Raw genomic sequence first — 15,387 nt, 5'->3', positions numbered from 1 at the left:
GTTTAAAGTAATTGTTCCTTGCCTCTGTCACCAATATGCTTGTTTATGTGAAGTTCCACTAAATTGAGATGCTGTAACTAATGTTGGGAGTTACAGTTCCTCTATGGAAACAACATGTACTTTTTCGGCCACAGCCTACTTATTCGCCTCAGGTATGTTCAAAGTTGTTTTTCCTTGCCTCTGTCACCAATATGCTTGTTTATGTGAATTTCCACTGCCTTGAGATGCTGTCACTAATGTTGGGAGTTACAGTACCTCTATAGAAACAACAAGTACTTTTTCGGCCACAGCCTACTTATCCGTCTTAGGTATGTTCAAAGTAGTTTTTCCTTGCCTCTGTCACCAATATGCTTGTTTATGTGAAGTTCCACTGCCTTGAGATGCTGTAACTAATGTTGGGAGTTACAGTACCTCTATAGAAAGACAATGTAATTTTTTTGCCACAGCCTACTTATTCTTCTTAGGTATGTTCAAAGTAGTTTTCCTTGCCTCTGTCACCAATAGGCTTGTTTATATGAAGTTTCACTGCCTTGAGATGCTGTAACTAATGTTGGTGGTTACAGTACCTCTATAGAAAGAAAATGTACTTCATTGGCCACAGCCTACTTATTAGTTTTAGGTATGTCCAAAGTAGTTTTCCTTGCCTCTGTCACCAATATACTTGTTTATGTGAATTTACACTGCCTTGAGATGCTGTCACTAATGTTGGGAGTTACAGTACCTCTATAGAAACAACATGTACTTTTTCGGCCACAGCCTACTTATTAGGCTTAGGTATGTTCAAAGTAGTTTTCCTTGCCTCTGTCACCAATATGCTTGTTTATATGAAGTTTCACTGCCTTGAGATGCTTTAACTAATGTTGGGAGTTACAGTACCTCTATAGAAAGAAAATGTACTTTTTCGGCCTGAGCCTACTTATTCGTCTTAGGTATGTTCAAAGTAGTTTTTCCTTGCCTCTGTCACCAATATGCTTGTTTATGTGAAGTTTCACTGCCTTGAGATGCTTTAACTAATGTTGAGAGTTACAGTACCTCTATAGAAAGAAAATTTACTTTTTCGGCCACAGCCTACTTATTAGTCTTAGGTATGTTCAAAGTAGTTTTTCCTTGCCTCTGTCACCAATATGCTTGTTTATGTGAAGTTCCACTGCCTTGAGATGTTGTAACTAATGTTGGGAGTTGCAGTACCTCTATAGAAACAAAATGTACTTTTTCGGCCACCGCCTATTAATTAGTCTTAGGTATGTTCAAAGTCGTTGTTCCTTGCCTCTGTCACCAATATGCTTGTTTATGTGAAGTTCCACTGCTTTGAGATGCTTTAACTAATGTTGGGGGTTACAGTACCTCTATAGAAAGAAAATTTACTTTTTCGGCCACAGCCTACTTATTAGTCTTAGGTATGTTCAAAGTAGTTTTTCCTTGCCTCTGTCACCAATATGTTTATGTGAAGTTCCACTGCCTTGAGATGCTGTAACTAAAGTTGGGAGTTACAGTACCTCTATAGAAACAAAATGTACTTTTTCGGCCAAAGCCTACTTATTCGTCTTAGGTATGTTCAAAGTAATTGTTCCTTGCCTCTGTCACCTATTTATGTGAAGTTCCACTAAATTGAGATGCTGTAACTAATGTTGGGAGTTACAGTTCCTCTATGGAAACAACATGTACTTTTTCGGCCACAGCCTACTTATTCGCCTCAGGTATGTTCAAAGTAGTTTTTCCTTGCCTCGTTGTTTATGTGAAGTTCCACTGTCTTGAGATGTTGTAACTAATGTTGGGAGTTACAGTACCTCTATAGAAGCAACATATACTTTTTCGGCCACAGCCTACTTATTCGTCTTAGGTATGTTCAACATAGTTTTTCCTTGCCTCTGTCAGCAATATGCTTGTTTATGTGAAGTTCCACTAAATTGAGATGCTGTAACTAATGTTGGGAGTTACAGTTCCTCTATGGAAACAACCTGTACTTTTTCGCCCATGGCCTACTTATTCGTCTTAGGTATGTTCAACATAGTTTTTCCTTGCCTCTGTCAGCAATATGCTTGTTTATGTGAAGTTCCACTGCCTTGAGATGTTGTAACTAATGTTGGGAGTTACAGTACCTCTATAGAAACAAAATGTACTTTTTCGGCCACAGCCTACTTATTAGTCTTAGGTATGTTCAAAGTCGTTTTTCCTTGCCTCTGTCACCAATATGCTTGTGTATGTGAAGTTCCACTCCCTTGAGATGTTTTAACTAATGTTGGGAGTTACATTACCTCTATAGAAACAACATGTACTTTTTCGGCCACAGCCTACTTATTAGTCTTAGGTATGTTCAAAGTCGTTTTTCCTTGCCTCTGTCACCAATATGCTTGTTTATGTGAAGTTCCACTGCCTTGAGATGATGTAACTAATGTTGGGAGTTACAGTACCTCTATAGAAATAAAATTTACTTTTTCGGCCACAGCCTACTTATTCGTCTTAGGTATGTTCAAAGTCGTTTTTCCTTGCCTCTGTCACCAATATGCTTGTTTATGTGAAGTTCCACTACCTTGAAATGCTGTAACTAATGTAGGGAGTTACAGTACCTCTATAGAAACAAAATGTACTTTTTTGACCACAGCTTACTTATTAGTCTTAGGTATGTTCAAAGTCGTTTTTCCTTGCCTCTGTCACCAATATGCTTGTGTATGTGAAGTTCCACTGCTTTGAGATGCTGTAACTAATGTTGGGAGTTACAGTACCTCTATGGAAACAACATGTACTTTTTCGGCCACAGCCTACTTATTCGTCTTGGTTATGTTTAAAGTAATTGTTCCTTGCCTCTGTCACCAATATGCTTGTTTATGTGAAGTTCCACTAAATTGAGATGCTGTAACTAATGTTGGGAGTTACAGTTCCTCTATGGAAACAACATGTACTTTTTCGGCCACAGCCTACTTATTCGCCTCAGGTATGTTCAAAGTAGTTTTTCCTTGCCTCTGTCACCAATATGCTTGTTTATGTGAATTTCCACTGCCTTGAGATGCTGTCACTAATGTTGGGAGTTACAGTACCTCTATAGAAACAACAAGTACTTTTTCGGCCACAGCCTACTTATCCGTCTTAGGTATGTTCAAAGTAGTTTTTCCTTGCCTCTGTCACCAATATGCTTGTTTATGTGAAGTTCCACTGCCTTGAGATGCTGTAACTAATGTTGGGAGTTACAGTACCTCTATAGAAAGACAATGTAATTTTTTTGCCACAGCCTACTTATTCTTCTTAGGTATGTTCAAAGTAGTTTTCCTTGCCTCTGTCACCAATAGGCTTGTTTATATGAAGTTTCACTGCCTTGAGATGCTGTAACTAATGTTGGTGGTTACAGTACCTCTATAGAAAGAAAATGTACTTCATTGGCCACAGCCTACTTATTAGTTTTAGGTATGTCCAAAGTAGTTTTCCTTGCCTCTGTCACCAATATACTTGTTTATGTGAATTTACACTGCCTTGAGATGCTGTCACTAATGTTGGGAGTTACAGTACCTCTATAGAAACAACATGTACTTTTTCGGCCACAGCCTACTTATTAGGCTTAGGTATGTTCAAAGTAGTTTTCCTTGCCTCTGTCACCAATATGCTTGTTTATATGAAGTTTCACTGCCTTGAGATGCTTTAACTAATGTTGGGAGTTACAGTACCTCTATAGAAAGAAAATATACTTTTTCGGCCTGAGCCTACTTATTCGTCTTAGGTATGTTCAAAGTAGTTTTTCCTTGCCTCTGTCACCAATATGCTTGTTTATGTGAAGTTTCACTGCCTTGAGATGCTTTAACTAATGTTGGGAGTTACAGTACCTCTATAGAAAGAAAATTTACTTTTTCGGCCACAGCCTACTTATTAGTCTTAGGTATGTTCAAAGTAGTTTTTCCTTGCCTCTGTCACCAATATGCTTGTTTGTGTGAAGTTCCACTGCCTTGAGATGCTGTAACTAATGTTGGGAGTTACAGTACCTCTACAGAAACAAAATGTATTTTTTCGCCCATGGCCTACTTATTCGTCTTAGGTATGTTCAAAGTAGTTTTTCCTGGCCTCCGTCACCAATATGCTTGTTTATGTGAAGTTCCACTGCTTTGAGATGTTCTAACTAATGTTGGGAGTTACAGTACCTCTATAGAAACAACATGTACTTTTTCGGCCACAGCCTACTTATTCGTCTTAGGTATGTTCAAAGTAGTTTTTCCTTGCCTCCGTCACCAAAGTGCTAGTTAATCGTTGATGTACTTTGATCATATTTAGGTGGCCACTCCACACAGGTTCTCCATTCTGTACAAGGCTTTTTTTCCCTTTGTGGGAATGTTTCCTTACCTTTGTGGCCTAGTGTGGCCCATTTAATGTTGGTTTTCTGCCTTCAGATAATTTCTAAAATACAAAACCCAAAACCAGTGAAGTTGGCACATTGTGTAATTTGTAAATAAAAACAGAATACGATGATGTGCAGTGAACTCAAGCAGTCGTTCTCATCCAATTTCCGTCAACTGAATAGTCATAAAACCGAAATCTTACTTGTAGGTACAAAATCCACTCTCGCCAAAACCAACAGTCCTGTCCATTACTGCTCAGTGGCCTAGTGGTTAGAGTGTCCGCCCTGAGATCGGTAGGGCGTGAGTTCAAACCCCGGCCGAGTCATACCAAAGACTATAAAAATGGGACCCATTACTTCCCTGCTTGGCACTCAGCATCAAAGGTTGGAATTGGGGGTTAAATCACCAAACTTCCACTCACTGCTCCCCTCACCTGCCAGGGGGTGAAGGTGTGGGTCAAATGCAGAGAATAATCTCACCACACCTAGTGTGTGTGTGACAATCATTGGTACTTTAACTTTACTCTCGGCAATTCCTTTGTCTCACCCTCCTCCCAAGTCAAGAGTCTGGGTGTCAGCAAACTCTCTTTTCAAGCCCACATAAACAACATTACCCGGTCTGCTTACTTTCATCTACGAAACATTAATCGACTTCGCCCATCCCTTACCTTACATACAGCTGCCATACTAGTCCATAGCCTTGTCTCCTCTCGCCTGGACTACTGCAATTCTCTCCTGTTTGGTCTCCCTCACAAGTCACTTCACAAACTCCAGCTTCTCCAGAACTCTGCAGCCCGGATAATCACCAGAACCCCTTCAATCCAGCACATCACCCCTGTTCTGCAGCAACTCCACTGGCTACCCATCAAACACCGTATACACTTTAAAATAATTATCCTCACTTTCAAAGCTATCCATAACCTCTCTCCGTCATATCTCTCTGACCTGCTCCATGTCGCCACACCCTCACATTCCCTAAGATCCTCTTCATCCATCCATCTCACTGTCGCCTTATTTAAACTGTCCACCGTGGGTGCCCGAGCTTTGGAACTCATTACCACCAGACCTTCGTAACTTAGAGTCAATATCCCTCTTCAAATCAAGACTCAAAACACACCTATTCCTGACTGCTTATTCATTGTAAATCTTATTGATCTTTGTTGTTGTTGTTGTTGTTTTTATCCAATTGATTTTATTGTTTTGATTTTGTACGGTGTCCTTGAGTGCCCAGAAAGGCGCCTTATAAGTGAAATGTATTATTATTATTATTAAATCATTTTTCAAATTATATTTAATTGAATAGACTGCAAAGACAATATATTTGATGTTCAAACTGAGATTTATTAATTGTATTTGCAAATAATCATTAACTTAGAATTAAATGGCAGCAACATGTTGCAAATAATTTTTGGGAGTTGAGGAGACCAAATGTTTTATTTTGTCCCATCCTTGCTTGATGCACAGCTTCATTTCTTCAACAGTCCGGGGTCTCCATTGTCATATTTTACGCTTCATAATGCGCCACAATGGGAGACAGGTCTGGACTACAGGCAGGCCAGTCTAGTACTTGCACTCTTTGACTATGAAGCCACGCTGTTGTAACATGTGGTTTGGCATTGTCTTGTTGAAATAAGCAGGGGCGTCCATGATAACGTTGCTTGGATGGCAATATGTTGCTTCAAAACCCTTATGTACCTTTCAGCCTTAATGGTGCCTTCACAGATGTGTAAGTTACCCATGCCTTAGGCACTAATACACCCCCATACCATCACAGATGCTGGCTTTTGAGCTTTGTGCCCGGATGGTTCTTTTCCTCTTTGGTCAGGAGGACAGGACATCCACAGTTTCCAAAAACAATTTGAAATGCTCGTCATGATTAAAGTAAGAATAAACCGCTTTTTTCCTTTAGTTGCCCACTCCAAGTGGCAAACTAGCCCTGGTGTGAGCACATTGGAGGGAAGCTGTAGAACAAGGCTAGTTTTAGTAGATGAAGAGTCTCCATCTGTCATTTCACTGCTCCATCGATTGAAAGCTGGTGGCGGTGATTGCCAGCTTCTGATCTATCCTAAATCTCACAGTAGTGACTTTCGAGGACTGTTAGTTTCCTTCCCTGATAATGACGACATTGACGTTGACTCCATCCATCCCTCGACACCTTCCATGTAACTTAGTTTGTTTGTTTAGAGGGGCTGTTTTCAAACTAAAAAGAGTTGACTCTTCCCGTTTGATTTTTACCCCGCTTCTTGATGCTGCTATGATCACATTATAAGAGCTGGTCTCCTAAAGCTTTAGTAAAACTTGGTAATATTACTATTCCGTCTTGGTGGTCCTTCTTACTCAACATATATGTCATCCGAAAGAAATTGGGATTTACCAGTGTGTTTTATTCCTTGAGAGGAAGACTGGTCAGACGCAACAGTACCTTGACATCTAGGAAGATGGCTAGACATGCACCTCTCACTGAGTGGTTTTCTGTTCGAGTTGGCTTCCTTTGTCTCCAGTGTGCTCCAGTGTGCTCGCTCAGATGTGGGTCAGTTGGTTTCCTCCATGAAACTTCTGTTGGAAATTGGTGCGAAAGAAAAAAAAACTTACTTTATTCAGACAGCAGCCTCACACACACACACGTCGCAGTTCTTTTTGAAGGTGTTTTTCTTTGCTTCCTTTGCCAAAGTACATGTTCATACAGCTTTCATGCAGTTGGTTTTGATGTACTTTACAAATGTACTGATGTACTGTGGAGGGCCTTGGGATGATTTATGTTTATGTAGAATTAATATTAACTTAACATAGATTAGCTTCCTCTTACTCTCGTTCAACTGGTAGCTCGTGAATGACCACAGACCGTCTTATGAGTTCAGTGCACAAGTTGGGAGTGACTAGGTAGTTTTTCCGAAGGATCCGAAAAACATACTTGGGTCGTTTTTTTTATAGGGTGCCATTTGGACTTCATAACTTGTAAAAAATAAATAGTTGATTTACCAATATTTTTATGTTCTATTGTATACATGACATATGTAACTTGCTGAAAAACATATTGGTCGAACTCAGGCACCTAAATCATAGTATATTTAGCTATATTAATGAGAGGTGACACACGGGATATGTCCACTCTGTTAAGGACATCTTTAATGTACAATAATATACATATTAGTGTTTGCAAAATCTCCATTGTTAAATTAACAACCACAGTGTTAATTTTAACACCAGCAAAGTGTCTATATGCATCCACACTGTAGTGTGTTAAAATACAATTAACACCGAAAGGTGTCTAGATTTAACACCACATTTAAGCTGATTTAACACCCATTGTAACACTAAAAACGTTATATTTACACTAAAATTAATTATAATCAAATTTAGTTTAAATTTAAAATGAATGATTGCTGTAGGGTGGATTTGAACCGGAATCTCCCACATGCCAACCTGCATCCTTATCCGTTATACTATGCTGCTTCTGCTGTGAATTGGTGAGAGAACATGCTGAATTTACCACTGAAATCGTAACACTTCACACTGAAAAGCATTAACACTGTACTTTTAACACCAATGTATTTGCTGTATATGATATTTTGCAACAGCAGTGATGATTAACCAAGAATTATGAAAGAAACTGCTGTTGAATGCATAATAGCACTACATATACATTGTGATAAGTCAACATTACTATATACATGTCCACTCTGTTAGGTTGATGTCCACCGTGTTAGTTGAATGAGGCTAACACGGTGGACACTAACACGGTGGACATTTTGAGCTAAAGTTAGCCTTCAGCCTGCCTGTGTTAACATAACAGCTAGCATGGACTTGAATAATTGATAAGAAGTCTATAATTTCACACAAACATGTTTTGAAAAATTTCAATTTGATTGATCTCCTTATTATTTAGGCCTAACAGAGTGGACACGTTATGTTCAACCACATTAAATTCACTTCATAAAAACATCAACATCAGATAGTAAGAGAGCTAAAAAACCACACAGCTTACCAGAGTTGAGTTTCCCGCCACTGGTGTGATGTTACCTGATGAGAATGATGTCACTGACAAATGTGGTTGTTTTCTTAAAGGGACAGTAACGCAACTTAACAGAGTGGACAGCGACCACAGGGACAGACATAGAACCTTATTTTTTTGTAATTCTTTTTACGATTTTGATAATATACACCATATGACTAAAGAGAGCTTGTCTATGATAATTATATCATAACAAAAAAAAAAAATATATATATGTTTTTATTTGTTATTTTCTAGATTAAAGTTGAATAAACAGCACCAGGGACATGGCAAAATCGCATAATAGAACTTTAACAAAAGCTTTAAAACATATATATTCTAATGTTTGAAGCCCATATCACTGTATTTATGATAGACAACAATTTACCATACACAAAGAAACTAATGGAATGAGCAATTGTAAATATTTTGAGAAAATATGACATGATTTATACTGGGGACGCAAAAGGCACCATATAAAAAAAATGACCCACTTGTTATACATTGTCTTTCATCAGCCTTTGTGCAGTAGTAAGTCCCTAAAAACCGGTGAATGCTCCTGTAATAGAGGATCTTCGTCAGATCACATGTCAACAAGTGCAACAAACCGTGTTTTTTTCCAAATGTAACAAAACACAAACGTCGCAAGAATCAGATCTAATAATGTCCAACTGGGTATCGAGCCATCATACACAGCTAATAAAGCGCTACGAGAAACATAACATCTCACTTGTCATTTGGCAGAAGCGTCCCGATGAACAATTGCGCATAAATCACTGCTTATTCCTATCAAATAGTTTCCTCAATATTGCAGACGCCAAGTTGATTTCCCTTGAGAAGCCCACGGAACATTAAAGCGCCCTAACTCCAATTGTCTCACACTTTATTGCCACCGCATTAGGCACCGCACACTTCTAATGACAAAAAAAAAAAACACACAGAAATGCTAATAGAGAAGACATTTTTAATACCAAGTTGATGACTTTTTAAAATACATTGACTATTTCAATTAAAAGTGTGCAATTTGTAAATGTGCTTTAGTTTGTGTTCTGAGTTTAGCTTTGGCTAAAAGTGGGATGACAACAGAACATGCATGACCTATATTTGATAACCTCTTTTAAATCTAATCCCACTACCAAGCAGAAGGCCTGTGTGATTTCAACCAGCCAATCAGCAAAGAAAAGCCCAGTGGAACCTTAATTTAAACTTTTACTTGGTTCTTGAACAGGGTTCATAAATAGAAAAGTTTGTATATCGAAGCAAAGGGGGATGGCAGTGTCAAATGCGGTGGTTACTTCATGAATTTTCAAACCACACATCGCTTGTCCATTGCTTTCTTTGGAGTCATATCAAGCTTGCAAAACTAGAAATATGTTGTAAAAAGCCTAAAAACCCACTTAAAAAGTACAAAAAGTAAGACAGTAGCTAACAACGACACTCTACTTTAAAAATTAGCAGTGAGCACAAAGATTGGCACACAATGGCTGCTCAGCAGGCACACAATAGGTGGATGAAACGTTTGTACATGGATACAAGGTTAATATACCAAAGTATATATTTTCTACCGTCTGTGGTTCATAAATCAAAAAGTTCGTACAATGAGGGGTTCGTAAATCTAGGTTCCACTGTAATGAGAATAATTGCATTTACCTAGAATGTAGCAACATAACCACAAAGTGGTAGCATAAAATACCAATAAAGTGGAAACAATACGATAAATAACTAGTTATTTTGGGTAACAAATACAAGTTATCATTTAAAATTAATTGTAATTAATTATAAACTAACTTTAATATTGTTTAAAGTGTATAGTGAGTAATAACACGTACAGTACTTATTTATGTACAATTGTGTTTATCTTTAGTCACTTTTTCACAACAGTCCAGGTTATAATATATAATAATATAATATAGCAGTATATATTATATACTGTATATATCAGGGGTCACCAACCTTTTTGAAACCAAGAGCTACTTCTTGGGTACTGATTAATGCGAAGGGCTACCAGTTTGATACACACTTAAATAAATTGCCGGAAATAGCCAATTTGCTCAATTTACCTTTAACTCTATGTTATTATTAATAATTAATGATATTTACACTTAATTGAACGGTTTAAAAGAGGAGAAAACACGAAAAAAATGACAATTAAATTTTGAAACAAAGTGTATCTTCAATTTCAACTCTTTAAAATTCAAAATTCAACCGAAAAAAAGAAGAGAAAAACTTAAAAAAAGAATTTATGGAACATCATTAGTAATTTTTCCTGATTAAGATTAATTTTAGAATTTTGATGACATGTTTTAAATAGGTTAAAATCCAATCTACACTTTGTTAGAATATATAACAAATTGGACCAAGCTATATTTCTAACAAAGACAAATCATCATTTCTTCTAGATTTTCCAGAACAAAATTTTTAAAAGAAATTCAAAAGACCTTGAAATAAGATTTAAATTTGATTCTACAGATTTTGTAGATTTGCCAGAATATTTTTTTTGAATTTTAATAATAAGTTTGAAGAAATATTTCACAAATATTCTTCGTCGAAAAAACAGAAGCTAAAATGAAGAATTAAATTAAAATGTATTTATTATTCTTTACAATAAAAAAAAATGAATTTACTTGAACAGTGATTTAAATTGTCAGGAAAGAAGAGGAAGGAATTCAAAAGGTAAACATGTATATGTGTTTAAAAATCCTGAAATAATTTTTAAGGTTGTATTTTTTCTCTAAAATTGTCTTTCTGAAAGTTATAAGAAGCAAAGTAAAATAAATAATGAATTTATTTAAACAAGTGAAGACCAAGTCTTTAAAATATTTTCTTGGATTTTCAAATTCTATTTGAGTTTTGTCTCTCTTAGAATTAAAAATGTCGGGCAAAGCGAGACCAGCTTGCTAGTAAATAAATACAATTTAAAAAATAGAGGCAGCTCACTGGTAAGTGCTGCTATTTGAGCTATTTTTAGAACAGGCCGGCGGGCTACTCATCTGGTCCTTACGGGCTACCTGGTGCCCGCGGGCACCGCGTTGGTGACCCCTGGTATATATAATATGTAAATATTACAAACCCCGTTTCCATATGAGTTGGGAAATTGTGTTAGATGTAAATATAAACGGAATACAATGATTTGCAAATCCTTTTCAACCCATATTCAATTGAATGCACTACAAAGACAACATATTTGATGTTCAAACTCATAAGCTTTATTTTTTTTTTGCAAATAATAATTAACGTAGAATTTCATGGCTGCAACACGTGCCAAAGTAGTTGGGAAAGGGCATGTCACCACTGTGCTACATGGCCTTTCCTTTTAACAACACTCAGTAAACGTTTGGGAACTGAGGAGACACATTTTTGAAGCTTCTCAGGTGGAATTCTTTCCCATTCTTGCTTGATGTACAGCTTAAGTTGTTCAACAGTCCGGGGGTCTCCCTTGTGCTATTTTAGGCTTCATAATGCGCCACACATTTTCAATGGGAGACAGGTCTGGACTACAGGCAGGCCAGTCTAGTACCCGCACTCTTTTACTATGAATCCACGTTGATGTGAGACGTGGCTTGGCATTGTCTTGCTGAAATAAGCAGGGGCGTCCATGGTAACGTTGCTTGGATGGCAACACATGTCGCTCCAAAACCTGTATGTACCTTTCAGCATTAATGGCGCCTTCACAGATGAAGATGTATTAGTGCCCATGTCTTGGGCACTACTACATCCCCATACCATCACAGATGCTGGCTTTTCAACTTTGCGCCTATAACAAACCGGATGGTTCTTTTCCTCTTTGGTCTGGAGGACAGAACGTCCACAGTTTCCAAAAACAATTTGAAATGTGGACTCGTCAGACCACAGAACACTTTTCCACTTTGTATCAGTCCATCTTAGATGAGCTCAGACCCAGCGAAGCCGAGGGCGTTTCTGGGTGTTGTTGATAAACGGTTTTCGCTTTGCATAGGAGAGTTTTAACTTGCACTTACAGATGTAGCGACCAACTGTAGTTACTGACAGTGGGTTTCTGAAGTGTTCCTGAGCCCATGTGGTGATATCCTTTACACACTGATGTCACTTGTTGATGCAGTACAGCCTGAGGGATCGAAGGTCACAGGCTTAGCTGCTTACGTGCAGTGATTTCTCCAGATTCTCTGAACCCTTTGATGATATTACGGACCGTAGATGGTGAAATCCCTAAATTCCTTGCAATAGCTGGTTGAGAAAGGTTTTTCTTAAACTGTTCAACAATTTGCTCACGCATTTGTTGACAAAGTAGTGACCCTCGCCCCATCCTTGTTTGTGAATGACTGAGCATTTCATGGAATCTACTTTTATACCCAATCATGGCACCCACCTGTTCCCAATTTGCCTGTTCCAAATAAGTGTTTGATGAGCATTCCTCAACTTTATCAGTATTTATTGCCACCTTCCCCAACTTCTTTGTCACGTGTTGCTGGCATCAAATTCTAAAGTTAATGATTATTTGCAAAAAAAAAAAATGTTTATCAGTTTGAACATCAAATATGTTGTCTTTGTAGCATATTCAATAGAATATGGGTTGAAAATGATTGGCAAATCATTGTTTTCCGTTTATATTTACATCTAACACAATTTCCCAACTCATATGGAAACAGGGTTTGTACATATATGTTATATTTTATTTTGCTACTATGGTACATTTTTAGTCTACTTAATATCTGCATTATCCTTTCCCTCCTTACCCTTTCCGTCCTTTGAAACTGAGCTACTGTGTAGAACAGTTTCCCTTGTGGATCAATAAAGTTTGTACAAGTCTATGTCTATTTATGTATTTATTTATTTGTATTGTTATTACTTATGGGCTATATTGTGACTAAATTGAGAACAGGAAGTGAACAAAAGTTTTAGCAACTGCTATGTAAAGGAAAGGGGGTAGGATTGAATAAGCTCTCCTTCTTCCTACTCCTTTTCGAACATGTTGACGAGAGAAACTGGAAATTGCGACGTATCATGTTGTATGCATGCATGTTCCAAATAAACTCAAACTCAAGTCTAAGTTAGCTTACAATAATCAATATTATTAATAATAACAACTACCAGAAATATGAATTTTGAAAAAAAAATAAAAAATAATAATAAAACCGTTTTTTAATATTACTCTCAAAATAAATTCATTAAATCCACCCCAAAAAATACATATATAATACTGGTATACTAATAATGTTTTGTTCAAGGGTAAGAATAAACAAGCAAAAAAATAGAACAGTTTTATTTCAATTATTATATTATCATTAGTATAGTAGTAGTAATATGCATAATAATAATAATAATAATCGTGAGCAATGTTGAGATTCAAAGACATCATAATATATGATAACAAATCGTATTTACCATACACGTTTGGGTTTAAAATCAAAGCAAAGGACTCTTAGTAAGTGCTATTATCTTCCACTAAAAACAGTACGTTATTGAGTGGGCCGGACACCGCTGATTTAGAAAAATGCTCAAGCTTCAAGGATGATGAATAACATTAAAAAGTTATGGTGATACATTATACTAGTAAAAGTGTGTGTAAGCAGTCAGTCCATAGAGTAACAGTGTCTAGACACAATGAGTCATCCACTTTTTATGCCTGCGCACACGCCCACAAATGCACATTTAGTTGCCACTCTTGGGGAAGAAATGAGGATTTACTAATGGGTTGCGGAGATAAGACATGCATGTCCACGACAGCCCAATCAAAACAAATAAATATATATACAATAATTATAATATAAATATATGTAATATATTTTTTTTTTGCTCTCATAAAACCACACTTTGTTTTTGTTGTATAAGTGAAAAACACTGCATACATCAAAATAATAAACCTTATTTATGACTAACATGGTAGTTGCTGAATATTACTGTTTATAAGTTTGTTTTGTATTTTATTATGCTTTTGACACATAATTAAGCTTCAACACTTACTTTGAGATTAAAAACTTTTATCTTGTCATTGCTTTTTTTAAATGTATTTCATTTTATATATTTTTTTATTCTTCTACATTTTATTTTATTCTATTCTTTATCATTCCGTTTTATTTTATTCGTTGATATTCTATTTTAATAGGTTGTCTCAAGCTTTAAATTGCTTTTTTTTTTTTTACTTCTAGTCCCCCTCCTGAGAAGCCAAGCGATTTAGATCGCTGATGTCAAAAATATAAGGAAAGTATGGTTGAGGACCACTTAAAAAAATAGAAACATAAAATAAATAAATAAATCACAGGTACACAGTGAACTGGAGTTTAAAAGGAAAACAATTTGACGTGATTGTACGTGCAAAAGTAGGCCATAATAGAAAGTAGGACAAGAGAAGATAAAATATTTAAGTTTTGGATATGCTTTTACTCTTTTTATTAATGTCTCCCACACAATGTAATGTGATGTTCATTCCAATTGTTTTAAAGCAAATAGATGCCACACACCTTATGTTTTATGTGTGTGTTCTCTGCAGCTGGCCACGTGGGATCCAGTCCACGGCCTGAATGGTACTTTGACGGACAGGAAGTTGGAAAACAACATGCGAGGAGTGGTGCTGAGAGTCGTCACGGTCTTGGTGAGTACCACTGACCTCTGACTTCTACCTTCGAAACTTGGCCCTGTAGCGAAATGCTAACCTGGGACTAGTGTTGTCCCGATACCAATATTTTGGTACCGGTAACGGTACCAAAATGTATTTCGGTACTTTCCGTAAATAAAGGGGACCACAAAAAATGTCATTGTGGAGGTCTTGCTTCTCCGGGTTCTTCGGACCACCAACAACGGACATGACAGCTCTGGTGACAGTCGCGCTCTTCCGGTTGCTTTTCAGCCTCCCGCGTCTCCGTCTCCATCTCTATCTCTATCTCGCTTTCGCTCGTGCTCGGGCTCTGGTTCTCTCTCGATCGCCCACTCCAACTTCTCCAACTCCAACTTCTCCCACCCCGTCCGTCTCGGCTGCTGCCCTTTTGTAGAGTGACAGGTGATCAGACAACTGCGCCCAGGTGGGCCATCCACGCACCTGTCGCCGATCTCGGAGCCGGCCCCGGCACACCCCGCTTCGCTGCAGGGCTGCAGGCCACGCCTC

The 15,387-nt window shown here is 37.5% G+C and overlaps 1 protein-coding gene across 2 annotated transcripts in view; it reads left to right on the top strand.

Annotated features, from left to right (window-relative positions):
- grid2 (glutamate receptor, ionotropic, delta 2) overlaps positions 1–15,387 on the top strand; it is a 1,088,972-nt gene that overhangs the window by 745,897 nt on the left and 327,688 nt on the right. For both annotated transcript variants that reach the window (XM_062025903.1, XM_062025902.1), the window contains one exon: positions 14,776–14,877. In XM_062025903.1, the coding sequence (XP_061881887.1) occupies positions 14,776–14,877 (102 nt within the window). The remainder of the gene's footprint in view (positions 1–14,775; positions 14,878–15,387) is intronic.

The sequence above is a fragment of the Entelurus aequoreus genome, linkage group LG17 (assembly GCF_033978785.1).
Source record: "Entelurus aequoreus isolate RoL-2023_Sb linkage group LG17, RoL_Eaeq_v1.1, whole genome shotgun sequence".
NCBI classification, from domain to species: domain Eukaryota; kingdom Metazoa; phylum Chordata; class Actinopteri; order Syngnathiformes; family Syngnathidae; genus Entelurus; species Entelurus aequoreus.
Note: the sequence above shows the minus strand (reverse complement) of the source record. Positions and strands in the feature narration are given on the sequence as shown.